At 45.4% G+C, this 19,152-nt stretch overlaps 1 protein-coding gene across 2 annotated transcripts; it reads right to left on the bottom strand.

Annotated features, from left to right (window-relative positions):
• Positions 1 to 4,060: 4,060 nt before the first annotated feature.
• On the bottom strand, positions 4,061 to 18,717 carry LOC138746767 (translational activator of cytochrome c oxidase 1-like). 2 transcript variants are annotated; one of them, XM_069905165.1, is made up of 6 exons: positions 18,578 to 18,717; positions 16,512 to 16,857; positions 15,164 to 15,265; positions 9,614 to 9,744; positions 6,661 to 6,838; positions 4,061 to 4,862 (listed from the first exon to the last, which is right to left on the bottom strand). In XM_069905165.1, the coding sequence occupies exons 2-6, from the start codon at positions 16,833 to 16,835 to the stop codon at positions 4,659 to 4,661; spliced, it is 939 nt and encodes a 312-aa protein (XP_069761266.1). In that variant the 5' UTR covers positions 16,836 to 16,857; positions 18,578 to 18,717; the 3' UTR covers positions 4,061 to 4,658. The 2 variants fall into 2 exon arrangements, with proteins under 2 accessions (XP_069761266.1, XP_069761267.1); XM_069905166.1 differs by having other exon boundaries at positions 15,159 to 15,265; positions 16,529 to 16,857; positions 18,578 to 18,708.
• Between the last annotated feature and the right edge of the window lie 435 nt (positions 18,718 to 19,152).

The following is a 19,152-nucleotide window of genomic DNA, read 5'->3' as shown; positions in this document are numbered from 1 at the left end:
GCCAAGATCGACGTCGGAGATAACCCAATCAAATGCAGGCGTTGGGTGGCCGGGCGGACCGTTGGCACGTTGCGACTGGTTTGAGCCTCAAGCGGATGGACAGGTCCAGTAGCCAATTACATCTGAACAGAAATAATTGGGGTTGGTCCGTTGGGTGAATGACAACGATTTGGAACAATGGCATGCAGCCTCGCTGTCAAACCCTTGCATCTGATTCGTCAATTTGCAAAATATATTCACGGACTATGAGATTCACCAATTAGATTTCAAGAAGATGGAGGCCAACGGAATGAATATGCATGAACGGGGCGGGTCTAGTGTGGGACCTTGAGATTTAATTGGTGACCAACATCTCAATAACGGACCGAAGATCGCCAATCATTTTGAAGAACCTGACAGCTGAGCACTCGTATTGGTTGGATCCTATTAATTGACAGAAACTGGAACCCATCAGATCCACAACTCCAGCACTGCCCGCAAATTGACCCTGGCAGAGGTGAAGAGCAGGTTGGAGGGGGTCCGGGCCGTGATCATCTGCACGCCCAGCTGTGCAAAAGACCCAGAGAGATCGTATTAGGTCCAAGCAATGGCCCTATGAATGGATAGACAGGATAAGAATGGAGAAGGGGCTTGCATTTCCACAGGAAAGTCTGCAGACGCTGGGGCTTGTCGTGCAATGCAGCAGGTCAAACGGTGTCCATTATGGAGCAAAGATAAAGGTGACCTTGATGAAGGGCTCAAGCCCGAATCGATGGTGATGTATCTTTATCTTTGCTACACAAGATGCCCTGTTTGACCTGCTGAGTTTCTCCAGCATCCTGGTTTCATCTAAATAATAAGGTGGGAGAAGGAGAGGCCATCAGGTCATACATGGAATCAGGTAGGAAGGTAGGAGAAAAAAGCGAGTGATGGGGGGAGAGGTTTAACGGAAACTGGAGGTCAACGTTAATGCCATCTGGCTGTTCTTTCAGTTTGTAGGTAGCCTCCGTTTAGCACTGCACAAGGCCATGGCCAGTCATGTTGGTAGAGGAATGAGGTGTGAAATTGAAAGGTTGGCTACTGGGAGGTCTCTGCAGATTCACAGATGAAATGCTGCTTTATTTGGAGGAACTGTTTCGAGATCCCAATTGTGGGGGGTCAAGGTGTGGGTGTGTGAGAGACAGAAGTACCTTCACAGATTTCGCTCGAGACAAAAACTGAGAACATTTAGTGTACAATAGTGCAAAGTTGGGTGCTTCCCCTTACCATGGGAATACACACACATACTGGGGCTCACCCAACTTTTATACAGTTCATTTCAGTGTAGAGATATCCCCCCCCCCCCCCCTTAACATTCTTCTGCCTCCTGGATTGGTTTGGCATTTGGTAATTCTGTCTGCCTACGTGCAGTTTCTGTAAACTTGAAAGACCATGGGGGTATCCTGTCTGGGTCCCATCATGTCATTGGCCTTATTCATGAATCTGCCTTTGTTCTTATTCAAACATCTCAACCCCCAGAAGTTGCTAATTCTTTCTATTAGTACAAGACCCTTCTTCTATTATACTTGCGTAACCCTTCCTCACACTCTATCGGAATTCATCCCTATTCAGCACTTACTTAACTTCCTCTAGTCTATTATTCTTTATTTCATTCATACTAACTTTACTTCCTATAATCTATTATCTCTCACAGGTACAAGTGAGGCATTTCTTGCAGTCACAGGAGTAGGTACTGAGGGATGAGTGGATGAGGAAGTCCTGGAGGGAGCAGTCCCTGTGGAAAACAGAAAGGGAAGGAGATATGTCTGCTAGTGGTAATAGTGTAGAATAATATGTTGGATGCAGAGGCTGGTAGGTGAGAATAAGGGGAATCCTGTCCTTGTCGCATCTTGAGGAGGTGGAGGTGCGGGAAATGTGGGTAAGGTTTAAGTTGATGGCAGTAGAAGGGAAGCCACATCTTTTGAAGAAGGATCACATCTCAGATGTTGTGGAATGGAAGACCACATCCTGGGAGCAGATGCAATGGAGGCAGAGGAATTGAAAGAAAACAAAAGAATCCTTATGGGGACTGTGTGAAAAGGGAACGGAGGTAGGTCATCTCTTGAGATAAAGACAGAGATTGAGAAAGGGGAGTGTTGCCAGAAATGGACCATGAATTTGAAGTCAGGGTGGAAGTTAGCAACAAAGTGAATAAGGTTGACAAGCTCATCGAGGGTGCATGAGGCAGCACTGATGTAGTCATCAATGTAGTGGAGGAAGAGTTGAGGAGCCTTGCCTGTGTAGGCTGGCAGCATGTGTTGCTCCGCATTGCCAACAAAAAGACAGGTATATGGTGCCCGTGGCTACCCCTTTGTCTTAGAGAAAGTGGGATGACTTTCTGGAGTAGACCAATCAAGTCGCCATCATTGACTGATTGCAATCATAGTTTGTACAATGGAATGTAATTGTGGTCATTCGTCCCAGCCACTGGACATTGGTAGTGAGAGCTCCGTGGAGAAGCGTCCAGGCCCAATCATTTGGCTGCCTCTCCCATGGCATCTCTTCCAATGGACAGAAGGGAGTGTGGATGTTCACTAGCGTCTGCATGATACCCACAATAAAGAGGACTGCACTCACATCCAAGACATGAACCACCTTCAGGCACGAAGTGAGAATTGGAAAATTAGCATTTACACCACAGAAATGCTGGCCAGTGCTCACCTCCAAGAGGAGGTGTCCAACCACCCAGCCTCAACATTAATGGAAATACTATCCCAAACCAGCGTCAACACTCCAGGGGTCACGAATGTCCAGACACTTCACTGGAACCAATAGTGGTGACAAGAGCAGGTCAGATGCTGGGTACACTGGCGAGGGAGGCACCTTCTGACAACCCAAACCCTTTCCTCCCGCTGCAAGCCGCAAGTGTAGAAAAGATTCACTAGGATGTGGCCAGGGATGGGATGGAACATTTAGGAGAGAATGGAGAAGTCCGTAGTCTTTTGGGCTGCATGTTTAGTGTGGTAATTAGTGCAATGATTTTACAGCGGTGGCGACCATTCGAATCCGGTGCTGTCTATAAGGAGTTTGTACATTCTCCCCAAGTCTGTGTGGGTTTCTTTTGGTTGCTCTGGTTTCCTCCTACTGTTCAAAGACATTCTGGGGTTTTCAGTTAATTGGGTGGCACAGGCTTGTGGGACAGAAGGGCCTGTTTCTGCGCTGTATGTCTAAAAATTTTTTTTTAAAGTTGTCTTCTCTCCCTGCAGCAGAGGAGGTTAAGAGGGGACATGATTAAGGCATACAAAATTGTGAGCTATATAGATTGGGAAAAGTTTCCTGCCATCTACCCTATAAAACTAGTGGACATAGTTTTAGGGCAGGGGTGAAAGAGGTTCAGGCGGATACTTGGGGGCCTTTTTCATCCAGAGAGTGGTTCGTACCTGGAAGGTCAGTTGCAAACAGCAGTCAAGAAGTATCCAGATGATCACCTGAATTGTTTAGACACAGAGAGTTATGGACCAAGTTCCGGGCAATGGGGTTAATACAGAAAGGTGCTCACTAGCCAGTGAAGACGTTGGACTGTCTGGACATCTCCATATGTCTAAATCAGGTGTGTGACTGAACATTCTATTAGCTTGGATGAGTGAAGCTCCAATGACTTTCAGAAAAACTAACAGGCAGGACGTACATACATCATCTACTACCCCTTTCGTTGTATTTGCACTGAGTATTAAAATGCACTGCGTTACTTGTCTGGGCCATTCTTACTTCACGAGCCTCTAACATCAAGGCCAGTAGGCACATGGGAAGACCATGACATCATCCTGATTAAAAATATATTGCTGTTCTTAGACCAAAGAGCACGATAGGCCCTTCAGCCCATCTAGTACATAGCAAACTATTTAATCCATCTTGTCCCACCAACATGCACCCAGACCATAGGCCTCCATACACCTCTCATCCATGCACCTGTCCAATCTTTCCTTAAATGTTGAAATCGAACATGCATCCGCCACACTCTCACCACTATCTGCATGAAGTTCCCCGTAAACATGTCATCTGAGTGAGCAACACTAGACCAGGGAAACAAATATTGGTGATATTTGGTTACTATTATATCTTGCTCTTTATTTGGGGGACTTCAGAGCTTTGCTTGAGTCCCACCTGGGGTTTAATATCTTAAGTAATGTTCAGGTCACGCACAAAAATCCCACTTGAAATTGGATTAGACAGTTCAGAAATTTTTAAAATCACGGCCGATTTCCTCCTCCTCTGGAGGACGAGGCTATGGGGGAAACAGGTCACCCTACCAACCAGGGGACCTTTCTTCATGATCAGACAAGGTCTGCAGTAGTCCGATCTAACTCAGGAGTCATCGATCCCATCTTCAGTTGGTGAACAGATAAGAAAGTGTGGTCATAAAAACCCCTTGTCTGCACAAAGAAGAGGAATTCAGATAAGGGGCTGCAAAGCAGGTTGTGGTTATGAAACTGCACCCTCAAAGGCTTCAGGGAGAGGATGAAAACCAATGGATAAAGATTCATAATTAGTCATTACCATTCATCACACAACCACAAGGTCATTGCTGCAACACGTTGTTGGCAGAATGGAGAGGGCTCCATGAGTTGAAATAGTCCTCAAAGAGTCTCAGTACAAACTCGGTGATAATGGTTCACAATGTGCACAAAGACTTCTCCTCCTCAGTTATTGACATTATCGTAGACTTTCATAACGTCCTGATTCTCATTGATCAGCTCAATCAGGCAAAATGCTGCCTCCAAATCTTCCTCGGTTAGCTGGACAGTTGTGGTGGCGATAAATTCAGGTCCAAAATGAACAATTTGCAGTCCATGTGCATTCAACCTCTCCCACACCTCTTGCAATGAGGACAAGTCACAAACAAACTGAAAAACAATTAAAAAAAACCACAGATGACATATGGCTCATGTACCTTTTTTAATTTTACCCAAAGAGTAGTAATTTTCTCCCATGTCCTAGTTTTCCACATATTAATACAATCCTACTCTTTTATCAAAAGACCACTGCAGCAGGCCCTTTGGCCCACAATGTAAACTGAATCCTTCCCTATCTTAAACCCACAACTATTTTTCTTTCATCCTTGAGGCTATCCAAGAGTCTTCTGAATGTCCCTATTGCACCAGCCTCCACCACCATCTCTGGCAAAGCATTCCATCACTCTCTGACATCTTCTCTAAACTTTCCACCCCTTACCTGAAACACGTGTCCTCTGGGATTTGCTGTTGTCACCCCAGGAAAAGCTGCTGGCTGTTCACCCTATCTAAGCCCCTCATAATTTTATACACTTCTATTAAGTGGAAGAGATCGGATGGGATTTGGAAAACTAACTGTTCTGTGCTTGAGCATATTTCTCACATTGTTCCGGTTCCATTTGATGTGGAAGGTTGATTACTGCAAATGTACTGCTCAAAGGTTCAACTTTCCATCGACCACCATCCTCCCTGTGAGCAAGCCATGCAGCCCGGTTTTCGTGGATCCCATGCCTCATGACTTTCTGGATGAATCTACCATGGGGGGCCTTGTCAAGTGCCAACCTAAAATCCAGATACACCACATTCATCATCAATGTTACTTTCTTGAAAGACTCAATTAGGCTTGTGCCCCTCACAAGCTGACTATCCCTGATAAGACTATGCTTCTCCAAATGCTTGTCTGTAAATCCAGGCCTTCAGAATCCTCTCCAATAATTTTTCTACCAATGACACAAGACTCTCTGTTCTATTATTCCCAGGATTACCCCAATTACCTTACACCACAGGACAAAATTTGCCTCCCCCCAATCTTCTGGCACCTCTCCAATGTCCAGAGAGGACACAAAGATCATTGTTAACCCCCTATCAATGTCTTCCCTCATTCCCTGTACTAACTTTGGCTATATCAAGGACAGTAAAAACACTGAAATGCTGGAGGAACTCAGTGGGTTTATTCAGCATTGATATGAGACAAAGATATCAGGGATATCTCTATATCAGGGACCGGTCCTGGTACTTGTCTATTCAAATTTTTTCAGAAGTTCCAAAACTTTCTCTTTCTTAGCCTCGGCGTGCTCCAGCACATTAACCTGTTCTATGGTGACCTCACATTTGTCAAGGTCCCTATCCCTGGTGAACAATGAAGTAAAGTATTCAATGAGAACTTCTGCTACTGCCAGGCACAGTTCCCCCTTTATCCCAAGTGGCCTTATCTTCCATCTGGTAATCCTCCAGTTCTTCATGTACATATAGAATGCCTTAAGATTTTCCGTAATCCTACTTGCCAAGGCCTCTTTTTAAAAAGATGGGTTAAATTGTCCCTTGTGTCCCTGGTATGTTTTGAATGGTGGGAGGAAACTAGAGCACCCAAGGAAAACCCATGCAGACATGGAGAGAGCGCACACACCCCTTATAGACAATGGCGGATTCGAACCCCGGATGCTGGTGCTGTAACATGTCGAGGCTTCTCATGTCCCCTTCTAGTTCTCCTAAATCTCTTGTTCTGCCCTGGAGCTTTAATTCATGTTGTACTTGGCATGGAAAGTGTCTGAAGAGAAGCTCTGCTCATCCACTACCTTTGCATGGCTATTAAATGGTTAGACACAAACAGGACAGTACATGTCACTCAATCTTCCCAGAGGGCTGCAGGTGGAGGCCCGACGTAGAGTTAGGAGTGACATTGTTTTCTCACCTTCAGCAGGACTCTATCTTCTTCATCCTCAACCTGTTTAACATCTTCTGCTCCAGATTCAATTGCCAACTCCAGAGCACGTTCCAGCTGAATATCCTGACCGTTCTGATCCCAGCCATTCACTGTCACCACTCCTTTCTTCTCAAAGCAGTGGCGGGCTCCATCACTCATCACTCCCCTGGAAACAATAACGCATCATCATGGTTTTTAAATAATGAAACAAGAGTCAGATTTAACTAAACGCATTCAAAACTGCCATTCCCAAAGGGGCTCAAGGTTCTGTGTCTGACTATGCTTCAGTGTGATCAGGTAAGTACTAACAGTACATGCATGAAATGCAAGTGACAGGTGTGTTGGGCTCAGGGTAGTAAAGGCCTTCAGGAATGTTTTAATTAAAAAAAAGCTGGAGAAACTCAGCAGGTCAGTGTCCTTTACAGAGAAAGGATACAGAACCAACGTTTCAGGTTTGATCCCTTCATCGACTGCCTGCCTACATGTTGCTCATACCTTGATGAAGAGGCATAGAAAGGGTGGACAACCAGCGCTTTTTCCCAGGACAGAAGGAGCAAACACTAGAGGACATATGTACGAAGTAAAGGGAGAGAAGTTTAGGGAGACGTCAGGGGTTCTTTTTTTTTAAAACACAGAATTGTGGGTACCTGCAATGCCTTGTCAGGGATGGTGGTGGAGGCTGGAACATTGGGGGAATTTAAGAGACTTTTGGACAGGCACATGGATGAAGGGAAAATATTGAGTCATGGGGTAGGGACGGTTTAGTACTTTTTTTTGGTAGGAATATGTAGATCGGCACAACATTGAGGGCCAAAGGGCCTGTGCTGTGGTGTAATGTTCTATGTATCTTTATCTTTGCTACATAAAGGACACTGCTTGACCTGATGAGTTTCTCCAGCGTTGTATTTCTACTTCAGCCATGATGTCTCCAGACTTGTTTTACCCCTTCAGGGTTGTTTGTTCAGTTAGATGTAATTGGTGAATTGATGTAGTATCAGGTGTAATGGACAAGACAGGACAAATAGGGTGAGGTCATTGGTTCAAGGGGTGCAAATATTGGCAGGTCCACTCACCAGTACACAAAACAGGCACCAGGGATTAAACGTGTTCGATGTAATAGGCCGACGGTTAAATATTGTCAGGGGGATCATAACTGGGTACAAAGTATGAAGAATGACACCAATGAGGAATCAGACACTGAGAGAGATTGGCTAAAAGCAGTGGTTTCCTGTGTGACAGGTCCAAAGGTAGAGCCACAAGTGATTAGGGGAAGTATCCACACCGTCAGGCGCAATGGGGACGATGGTATGAAATGTTGGAGGACTGACCAGCACAACCGGTCAGTAAGTCAGCGTGAAGGTGAAATATGGTCAGGTCTGATCAAGGGAACAGTTTCAACACCAGGGTCTGGAGTGAATGAGTAATTTGCAGGCTCCATCTGTTTGATGTGAAATGGTTCCAGTTTTAACAGGATTTCTTGATAAAAGAGCACACAAGTACCAGATGTGATTCGAACGAACAGATTGAACACCATCTGTTTGATGTGAAATGGTTCCAGTTTTAACAGGATTTCTTGATAAAAGACCACACAAGTACCAGATGTGATTCGAACGAACAGATTGAACACCATCTGTTTGATGTGAAATGGTTCCAGTTTTAACAGGATTTCTTGATAAAAGACCACACAAGTACCAGATGTGATTCGAACGAACAGATTGAACACCATCTGTTTGATATGAAATGGTTCCAGTTTTAACAGGATTTCTTGATAAAAGACCACACAAGTACCAGATGTGATTCGAACGAACAGATTGAACACCATCTGTTTGATGTGAAATGGTTCCAGTTTTAACAGGATTTCTTGATAAAAGAGCACACAAGTACCAGATGTGATTCGAACAAACAGATTAAAGTATGAGCAGCACAGGGTTTAAATGGTGTTGGGTGTAATTGTCTAGAAACGCTCGTGTGTGATCAACAAGTGGATACCAAGTGTAAGTTGTGACCATTAGCTGAATACGAGGGGTTAAGTGTGATGGTGTCAAGGATACATGTGGCGTGATGACAGGAGGGTGGACGGTTAATGTTGTGAGTACAAAGGTATGGGGTCAGACATTGGGATAAGTATGCTTGGGATGAGGGTAGGAACAGTTTACTGTGTCTTGGTGTTATCAGTAGCAGGCTATAAGCGCCAGGCATGGACTCAGCTATCAGCATTCTCAGCATATCTCCAGCCATGCAAGGAAATCCAAACTTGAATCCATACTGCAAGCTCTACATTTAACCCTGGCAGAGAGCGAAGGTAGCACAAGAGGTATTAACTAGGAGCACGAGTCAGCCTTCTTGCCCATCAAGCCTGCTCTGTCATTCAATAACATCAGACAACAGCAGGATCCTTGCAGAGATGGGAAATTCATCTCAAACTACAGAAATCAAGGGCTATCCCATATTCATTACACCTTGACTCATCACAAGCAGCTCCCAGATGGGCAAATCCCAAGACCTAATACGGAAATAAAAACTGAAAAGATTCTTTTAGCAATTAATGCAACCCTGTTACTCCAGCAACCCGGGTAGGAATCCAGAACTGCCTGTAAGGAGTTTGTACATCCTTCCCATGTCTGCATTGGTTTTCTTCAAGTGTTCTGATTTCTTCCCACTGTTCAAAATTTACCGGGGTTGTAGGGTAATTGTGATATTTGGGGGGGGGCACGGGCTCATGGGCTGGAAGAGTCTGTTCTCATGCCATAGGTCTAAATTTAATGAAGATATGAGTCTAAGAGTTCATTCAATCTGGTTGCTTTGCCAATAAATGGGGAACCTAGAGATGGAAGCAGGTATTTCTCCCACATGGTAATACACTGAACTAAGCCCCACCCCACAGCACTGAGTGGGACTTGTCAGGGAAATCCGCAAAGACTGGCCCTTGGCTTATACTTACCCGTTTTTGTTCAGAATGCTCTTCAGCTGCTGAAGTGTTCGGGTGTTGCTGTCCGTGAGAACCTCAATGAGCAGGGATGACCCTCCTGGACCTCTCGCTTCATACAGCGAATAGATTGAAGCCTTGGATTTCTGGCAAATAAAGTGCAGCATTTTAAAGAGGTAAAGCTACCAGTGAAATACTGACAGAAGTACTGTGAACAATACCCAGCGCGACACAACAATGGCACAGGTTGTCACTGCACTGGTTCCTTCCACTTCCCAAGGGTCCTGGTCACCACATCGCAGGAAAGGGTGAGCACTCTGTAGAGGGTGCAGAGGAGAGTGCCAGGACTGGAATTTTTGGAACAGTGATGGTTGAGGGGAGATTGAAATGAGAAGAAACAGAGGGGCTTCAATTTAAAATAAATGGTAGAGGAATTAGAAAAGAGATGAGGGACATCACATTGAACAGGAGTTGGAAAGGTGCGGCAGGGGGAACAGATCAAATACAGGGAGGTGGAATCAGGCTGGGCAGTTCTTTTCTGACTGCTTCTCTTGATGGGTTAAATTGTCTCTTGTGTCATAGGTTTTCTGATTAAAAGCATCCCTGCTTAAAATGTCTATGACTTGTGTTTCTAGAAAGTGAAAAGCTGGAAGAAACTTCACAAGGAAAATATCAATTCTATCTCAAAGAAGAGCAGGGTACTTTACTCCAGTGGAGTGAAACACAGAAGTCTGCAGGATTTGCCTGACAAACCCCAATCAATGTCTGGTTCCAGAGCTGTACACCGGTTGGTGGGGTGTTGGGGCTTAGTTCAGTGTATTACCATGTGGGAGAGATACCTGCTTCCATCTCTCGGGTCCCTGTTTGATTGCAAAGCAACCAGATTGAACAAACTCTTGTACTTGTTATCTTCCTTAAATTTAGACGTGCAGCACGGTTACAGACCCTTCCAGCCCATGAGTCCGTTTCTCCCCCCACCCCCAAAAAAACCCAAAGTAGATCAATTAACACCTGTATGTCAGATCACTGGAGTAAAGTAAATTCAGAAAAGTGCTGGAGAAACTCAACAAGCCCCGCGGTATTCATAGGATATATAACAAACATTTCAGTCCTGAGCCCTTTGTTAAGGCTTTGTCATACCTTGATGAAGAGTTTGGGCCCAAAACATTGCTTATATACTTTTGCCTCCTGTGGACGCTGCAGGACCTGTTGAGTTTCTCGGGCACTTTTCTGAATTTACTTTATCTCCAGTGATCTGACCTGCATTTATTCCTCCATCTGGTCATTTACATCTAGCTATTTTGCAAGTTTGTGCTGTTTGCACAGTAACTCCTGTTTCCTATAATTATGGTAACTTTGAAATGATTTAACCAGCTTTCCTCTTTGCAGTGACAAAGGATGAGAGGTGACTTAACAGAGGTAAACTCAACTGTAAGGGACTTTGGGTGGACAGCCAGCTCCTTTTACCCATGGCGATAAGAGCATAAGGTCCTCTACCGGCACCACCTACGGCTCCTAGAACGCTTCCACCAGCGTTGTCTCCGCTCCATCCTCAACATCCATTGGAGCGCTTACATCCCTAACGTCGAAGTACTCGAGATGGCAGAGGTCGACAGCATCGAGTCCACGCTGCTGAAGATCCAGCTGCGCTGGATGGGTCATGTCTCCAGAATGGAGGACCATCGCCTTCCCAAGATCGTGTTATATGGCGAGCTCTCCACTGGCCACCGTGACAGAGGTGCACCAAAGAAAAGGTACAAGGACTGCCTAAAGAAATCTCTTGGTGCCTGCCACATTGACCACCGCCAGTGGGCTGATATCGCCTCAAACCGTGCATCTTGGCGCCTCACAGTTTGGCGGGCAGCAACCTCCTTTGAAGAAGACCGCAGAGCCTACCTCACTGACAAAAGGCAAAGGAGGAAAAACCCAACACCCATCCCCAACCAACCAATTTTCCCCTGCAACCGCTGCAATCGTGTCTGCCTGTCCCGCATCGGACTTGTCAGCCACAAACGAGTCTGCAGCTGACGTGGACTTTTTACCCCCTCCATAAATCTTCGTCCGCGAAGCCAAGCCAAAGAGAGAAGAGCAAATACAAGGTTTAATGTGAGTGGGAAAAGTTTTGGGGAGATGTCAGAGATAATTTTTATTTACAGAGAGTGGTGGTTGATGGAATGCATCGTCAGGTGGTGGTGGAGGCTGATTCAAAAGGTATATTCAGAAGGAGCATGGATGCAAGAAAAATAGAAGGATATGGGTGTGAAGTAAGGAAGGGTTAGATTGTACTGGAGTACGTTTGCATAGTTTGGCACAACATCGTGGGCTGAAGGGCCTAATACTGTAATGTTCTATGATTTAATTGGCCAAGTATTTGAGAACATCTTGAAGCCATGAAAGGCACCATATAAATGGAAGGAAATCCTCCATTCTCAACAAAGACAGAGTCCTGCACATTTATAGTTTAAATTTAGACAGACAGCACGGTGACAAGCCATTTCAGCCCACCAGCCCAAACTGCCATATTACACCCAATTAACCAACACTCATGGTACGATTTGAACGATGGGAGGAAACTGGAGCACCTGGAGGAAACCCACACAGACATGAGAGATGGTACAAATGCCTTACAGACACCATCCAATTTGAACCATGGTTGTGGGTGCTGTAACAGCTACACTAACTGAGCCGCCCTAAATGAATACCAACGACTAAGAGGTTCTGAGAGGACAATCCACCTCAGGGATATTGCTCCCACCATCTTCTGTTTTTATTTCAGATCCAATATCTGCATTTTTCCTTGGTGGTTAGATCTTTGCAGCTCTCCTCCGCAGTGCATTCACACCTTTCTTGTGTTGTGGTTTGGACAACTGAAGTACGGAGATTTGAAGATCAAGAACTCAAAATGTTAACCAGAGTCATCACCATCCTCCCAAATGCCTCTAAAACCTACAGCAGACATCTCACGGAACTCAAAAACTCCCACCAATCCTGTCTCACAATTCGGTGGATTGTCAAGTGAAACATCCCTCATACCAAAGCAGAGTTACATCCTGACAGCTACACTGTACAGCCCATGCAATTTGGAGTCCTGAAACAGACATTCTTTTCCAATCTCCATCAAGGAAAGGGATTAACACATGACATGTACAACATGTACTCTGATAATAAATCTGAACTTGATCTTTTATTTGTGATGGTACTAATGGCGAACGCGATTCTTTAAGGGCCTTGGGTGTTGATGACTTCCTTGTGGTATTAGGGGTTGGAATGAGGGGCTGTGGAGGATGACAGATTCCTGGATTCAGGTTCACCAGTGGAACAGAGAGGAGGGCCTGAGGCTACAGAGGTTACAGGAGTGTAGAGGTGGCACATCACGGACATTATGTACATGACAATAAAAGAAACTCGGTCAGTAAATTTGTCAAAAGCGGCCTACCTTCCTTATAACCATATAACAGTTTATGGTATGGAAACAGGTCACCTCGGCCCTTCAAGTCCACGCCAGTTCCTCAAACAACTCCACTAGATTCCCCTGCCTATTCTCCGCCCATAACCCTCCAACCCCCTCTTATCCATGTATATATCCTCTTAAATGAAAGAATTGATTCTGCCTCAACTATTTCCTCCGGAAGATTATTCCATTCAGCCACCGCTCTCTGCGTGAAGAAACCTCCTCTAATGTTTCTCCTAAAATTTTTCCCCCTCAACACATTCTCTGTCTATCTGGTGGGACTATTTCCATCCGGATGTCTTGTTATTTCTTCCTTAATGATAGCTTCAAGCACTTTCTTGACTATAGATCAGTGGTTCTCAACCTTTTTCTTTCCACTCACATACCACTTTAAGTAATCCCTATGCCAAAGGCGCTCTGTGATTAGTAAGGGATTACATAAAGTGGTATGTAAATGCGAAGAAAAAGTTTGAAAACCACTGTTTTAATCGAACCTCATTGACTCGTGCACGCTTTCAGAACTCCAATCTCAAGCAAAATACTTCAGTAACAATTGGGTCAAGAGAAGTGGTTCTTAACCTTCCCTTCCCACCCACATCTCACCTTTTCTAATCACAGAGCACCAATGGCTTAGGAATTACTTAAAGTGATATGTGAGTGGAAAGACAAAGGTTGGGAAACCCTGCTCCAGACCATTCAATATCCTCCAATTCATTTCATATTCCTTTGCTGTACACCACAAATACATTATTCCACAATTCTCAGGATTAAATTCTATTTGCCACGTTGGCGCTCCATAGAACAGACTTTCTACATTTTTCTGCAATCTCAAATTTTCCACCCCACTAACAGCTTTGACTTAAGTGCTGCCTGCATTTAAGTTTTTCATCACGAATATACATTGCATAAAGCAGGGGGAAAAGTGCTGCATCTCCTGGAACCCCACAGATTACTGGCTTTCCAGTCATAACTGTCCACTTACAAATTCTAATCCAGTGGACAAACCAAAGAGCAAAACTCCAATTTGTTCTGAAATCCCATAACAAAATCTAGCAATCCCATACTTGAAAGTATCAATTGATCTTCAGCAGTAAGAGCCTTTTGAGATGTTGAAGAAAGGTCTTCAACGTGAAATATGAACCCATTTCCTCTCCCAGAGTTACTGCGTGACGTGCAAGATATTTCAGAAACTTCGATCCACTTTTGGTCAGCCGCTCCGATTCTCATTTGTCCATTTTAGGACCATATTTTCCACTGCCTTGGCTACTTGCTTCTTAAACATAAGAACTGCATCTGATTCCACCACCTCCTCTGGCAGCATCAACCACTTTCTTACCTGCAAGATCCTCTTCATATCTGCAGGCTCTCACAAAACTATGCCCTCGTTTTTGATACTTCCGACCACTGGAAAACTATTTTGCTTTTCTATCCTTACTGATGCCTCTTATAAAGTTACATTAATTTCTCAGGTCTCCCCTCGACCTTCTTCATTCGAGGGGAAGCAAGCCAGCCTAAGCAACCCCCCCCCCCCCCCCCATAATGAAAGTCAACCAATCCAGGCAATATCTGATGGATTTCTTCAGCGCCACTGCATCCTTCTCTTTAGCAACCAGACTGCACACAATACACTAACTGCAGCTGAACGTCATATTCACCCTTGAGAATTCTTTCAAGGAAAAATAAGCCAAGATCTCACAACCAGTGCACCTAATTTAATAATTTTACCCTTGACATCAGTGTATTTAATCTATGAAGCATCTCCAAAATGTATGATCAAAACTCCTAAAGGACTTTTATAAATGAGTGCCAAAAGACAATTCTAGTGTCTTCTAGATGGGCGCCACCGTTTGGTGGCCAATTATAGGAATTCTGTCCAAATTATGCATTTCTTGGCTCAGACCAGGTTACTGGGCAAGTTTGGCAATGGCCTTAGGTTCTCTTTAACAGCTCCATAAAACTATGACAAATAATTGATGATGTCAGAAATATTGTCATACAACTGTAGATTACAATAAACTTCTGAAGAATGGAGCATGAAGTGGAAAGGTAGAGTAAAGATTCTTTAAAACCTGAGTTGGACTGGTTGGGAGATGGCAATGCAATACTTACTGCACCTTTAATTGCAGCTTCAATGGATGCTTTCGGCATGTTCTTAGCTCGGCACTGCTCAATGAGATTTGCCAGCTGAGAGTTAAACTCAGGATTTGAACCTCCTTCTGCAAAAAGTCAGAACAAAATCAATCCACACCTGCTGTCTTCAGTTTAATACATCATGGCTCTTCCGGCCCACAAACCTGTACCACCCAAATACACCCATGTGACTATTAACCTATCAACACCATATGTCTTGGGAATGTGGGAAGAAGCCAGAGCACCCAGAGGAAACCCACGAACACATGAGGAGAATGTACAAACTCCTTTCAGACAGCGCTGGATTGAAATTTGGGATGCTTGTGTGGTAATAGTGTTGTACTAACTGCTACACTAACAGTGCCATCCATCCATAGAGAGATAGCAAGTGCTCTCCTCAACCAAAAGCAGCAGCTAATACTGAGCAATAAAAGCCTTAAGCAAAAATTCTTAGAATCTTTTTTAAAACTCTATTTATAAATTTTTAAAAATACATACAAAAAAAACTCACTAAAAACTATACCCTTACTAACCCTTATCCCCCCCCCCCTCCCCTCATGTCGGAGCAAAATACATATTTCAGGTAATTATCAGTTGCTGTGGAGTGTGCCAACCCTTTACATCCTAAAACATTTACAATATATCCAACTCCATACATTTCAAATATGGAGTTCACATTTTGAGAAAAAAAAATTATTCCGTAAGTTATAAGTTATCTTTTCTAAATAAAGACACCATTTTAATTCATTATGCCATCTTTGTATATTCAATTCCACGACGTTTTTCCATTTTCTAGCTACAGCCAACACCAGACATATAAAAGTAATTTGAAATTTCTCTAATCGTAAACTGGTTGTTAATGTAGTAGTATAACCCAGTGAACACAATAATGGGTCATTCAATCTCGAGAAACAAATATTTTCATAAATTTTATACTGTACTAAGAAAACTTTAACAAATATTAGTAAGAAATGTTTCCTCGAATTATTGTTGCCATTCAGTTTATGAACAAAATAAACCTCCAGGACCAACTGATTTCCATCAGCAAATGAAGTAAATCCAAATCAACGAGAGACACAGTAGGCATAGCAGTTAGTGCAACACTGTTACTGCACCAGCGACCTGGGTTCAAATCTGCTGCTGTCTGGTAGGAGCTTGTACAATCTCCTAGTGTCCGCAGTGTTGCGGTTTCCTCCTACATTCCAAAGATGTATGGGATTAGTAGGTTAATTGGTCATGTGGGTGTATTTGGGGGGTACAGGCTCATTGGCTGGTAGGGCGTGTTACCACGCTGTATCTCAAAAATAAAGAAAAAGTGAAATGAAAATTCACCATTATTCCCTTGTTACCTTTCACAGCGAAGCGAAGCATGTTGGAAAGCTTGGCAAACATCTGACTCTTGGCAGAATCTTTTGGCCCTTTGATGTGTTTCACCTTTGACCACTTGTTATGCCCTGCACAGCTGGCTGCAGACAAATGGATCTCAGCACGTGGCACTGGGAGACAGTGGTAGCAGCTTGCCTGGAGGCAGATGGGAATAGAGGCCAACAACTGAACTCTGTGCTTTGCCACACAATTGGCTGGTTTCCACAGTGACAGCAGGGAGTGACTTCTGTTCCACAAGCAAACACTTCGAAGTGTAGCAGCTCTGGCCATGGTGACAAATCTTATCGATCAACTGCAAAAATGGACACACAAAGCCAATGAATACAGCAAGTTTACTAAAGGTGTGTTAGCGTTCAGCTGCAACAAGTAAAAAATGTGGTCATATGCATAGGACAATATTATCAAAATACAATCATTTCAAAACATCCAAGATTAGATTGGACCAGTTGAGTTTAAAAACAGCCTCTATCCTCAAAGACCCCACCATCCAGGCCGTACCCTCTTCACTCTGCTACCATTGGGGAAAAAGTACAGGAGCCTAAAGACGAACACTCATCAGCACAAGGACAGCTTCTTCCCCTCCGCCATCAGATTCTTGAACAATCAATGAACCCAAGCCGCAGCCTGACTTTTCGTGCCCTGTTATTATTTTATTTTTATAATAATGTCATAAGATGGTTATATGAATGTTTGAACTAAGACGCTGCTGCAAACACTGAATTTCATGACTCGTTCATGACAATAAATCCTGATTCTGATCGTTTTTCTTGGAATAAAAGGGGTTAAATTGAGGTTCATGAACGATTCTGATAGAGAATCGATCCTCCTTTGCTGATGGTATGTGGAACAAATGGAGCAGATTAAAGGTTTTGGGATATATTTAACAAATGTGAGGGTAGAGCAGTTAGAGCAATGCTGTTACAGCGCCAGCGATCCGGGTTCGAGTCTGTAACCAGTTTGTATGTTGTCCTGGTGTCTGCATGGGTTTCCTCCCACCTTCAAATTGCACGGGAGTCGTCAGTCATTTAGGTGTAATTGGGCAGCATGGGTGTCATGGTGCTGTATGCCTAAATTTGTCCTGTGGGCAGACACTCCGACATTTAGATCCAGTCAGGATGAAAGATTTGTCCTGTGGGCAGACACTCCGACATTTAGATCCAGTCAGGATGAAAGATTTGTCCTGTGGGCAGACACTCTGACATTTAGATCCAGTGTGGATGAAAGACTGGTGTTTCACCAGTGATTCAAGTCCTGAATCAAAGCGGAAGTTCTGTCAGCGTAGCTTGAGTAACTGCTGAACGTTTTGTAGCATCAGTGGAAAAAATAATCAAGATCACATGATTGTAATCAAGCTGGGTGCTTTCTCGAGATGGTGTCAGGCTCCCTGAGAGATGCTGGATAGTACACACCCAGACCAGTGAAGACTATTCCACCACAAACCCCAGTGCATCTGTCTTTGCTGCAGGTTCCAGAGCCTCCAGACTCTGGTGTCCCTGGGCTGCAGTTCGAGTCTTCGCAACAGCACTGTGGTTGAGTGCAGTGTTCTAGGTGCTCCATTCGGATCTTGTCCACTCCATTTCAGGGGACCTTTGTCTGGTTTATAAACGTCTATCAGCTCACCCTCAACCTGCAGTTGTGCTGAGGAAACAACATCCAGGCCCCGCTCCACCCCGGGGTCACAGCTCCATTCCCAGGCCCTGCTCCACCCCGGGGTCACAGCTCCATTCCCAGGCCCTGCTCCACCCCGGGGTCACAGCTCCATTCCCAGGCCCTGCTCCACCCCGGGGTCACAGCTCCATTCCCAGGCCCTGCTCCACCCCGGGGTCACAGCTCCATTCCCAGGCCCCGCTCCACCCCTGGGTCACAGCTCCATTCCCAGGCCCCGCTCCACCCCGGGGCCGCAGCTCCATTCCCAGGCCCCGCTCCACCCCGGGGCCGCAGCTCCATTCTCAGGCCCCGCTCCAAGGCTAGGCCGGCCGCCAGAGGCCCCACCGATTCTCGGTAACACCCACCGGCAGCGGCCCGCTGCTTCTCCCCTGCTCCCGATCTCACCCGCCGACTCCGCCCGACCGGTCGACTGTTTCCAGGCGCGTGCGCGTCGCGGTCGTGCCGGCAGAGGTTTTCACACCCGCATGCGCATTGCGGCTGTGCCGGCCGGAGAGGGCATGCAAAGAGCGGACAGGGGTGAGTGCCCAGAGAGCCGCCATTCGGTCCGTCCACTCAAGGTTTACTTTATTGTCATGTAATGAAACAGTGGCATATTACACGAAATTGCTTTCGTCTGCTGGATGGCGGACAGATTCGCCTGAAGCGAGAGAGAAGCAAAAGCGAGTCCCACGGAGTCTCCGTGTCCGTGGATTCCCCTCCGCAGCCCCCACAGAGTCCAGTCCAAAGCATCGGCAACCCAGCTCCAGATCCGAACCGACCAGGAAACCGGGAGCCCCTCGCCACCTCCTCATATCTCGGTTCGGTACCTGGCATCTCCCCGCCGTCCCCCGCCGGCCCCCCGCCGTCCCCCCGCCGGTCCCCCGCCGTCCCCCGCCGGCCCCCCGCCGTCCCCCGCCAGCCCCCCGCCGTCCCCCGCCGG

The sequence above is a fragment of the Narcine bancroftii genome, chromosome 12 (assembly GCF_036971445.1).
Source record: "Narcine bancroftii isolate sNarBan1 chromosome 12, sNarBan1.hap1, whole genome shotgun sequence".
NCBI lineage: Eukaryota > Metazoa > Chordata > Chondrichthyes > Torpediniformes > Narcinidae > Narcine > Narcine bancroftii.
Note: the sequence above shows the minus strand (reverse complement) of the source record. Positions and strands in the feature narration are given on the sequence as shown.

Bases quoted from the DNA above. Each gene is read 5' to 3' on its own strand.
- LOC138746767 (XM_069905165.1), bottom strand. From the start codon at position 16,835: ATGGCCAGAGCTGCTACACTTCGAAGTGTTTGCTTGTGGAACAGAAGT. The intron at 15,266-16,511 runs GTGAATTTTCAT...GACTTTTTGCAG, and splicing joins AAGGTAACAAGGGAATAATG to AAGGAGGTTCAAATCCTGAG. The intron at 4,863-6,660 runs GTGAGAAAACAA...ATTGTTTTTCAG, and splicing joins AAGATAGAGTCCTGCTGAAG to TTTGTTTGTGACTTGTCCTC.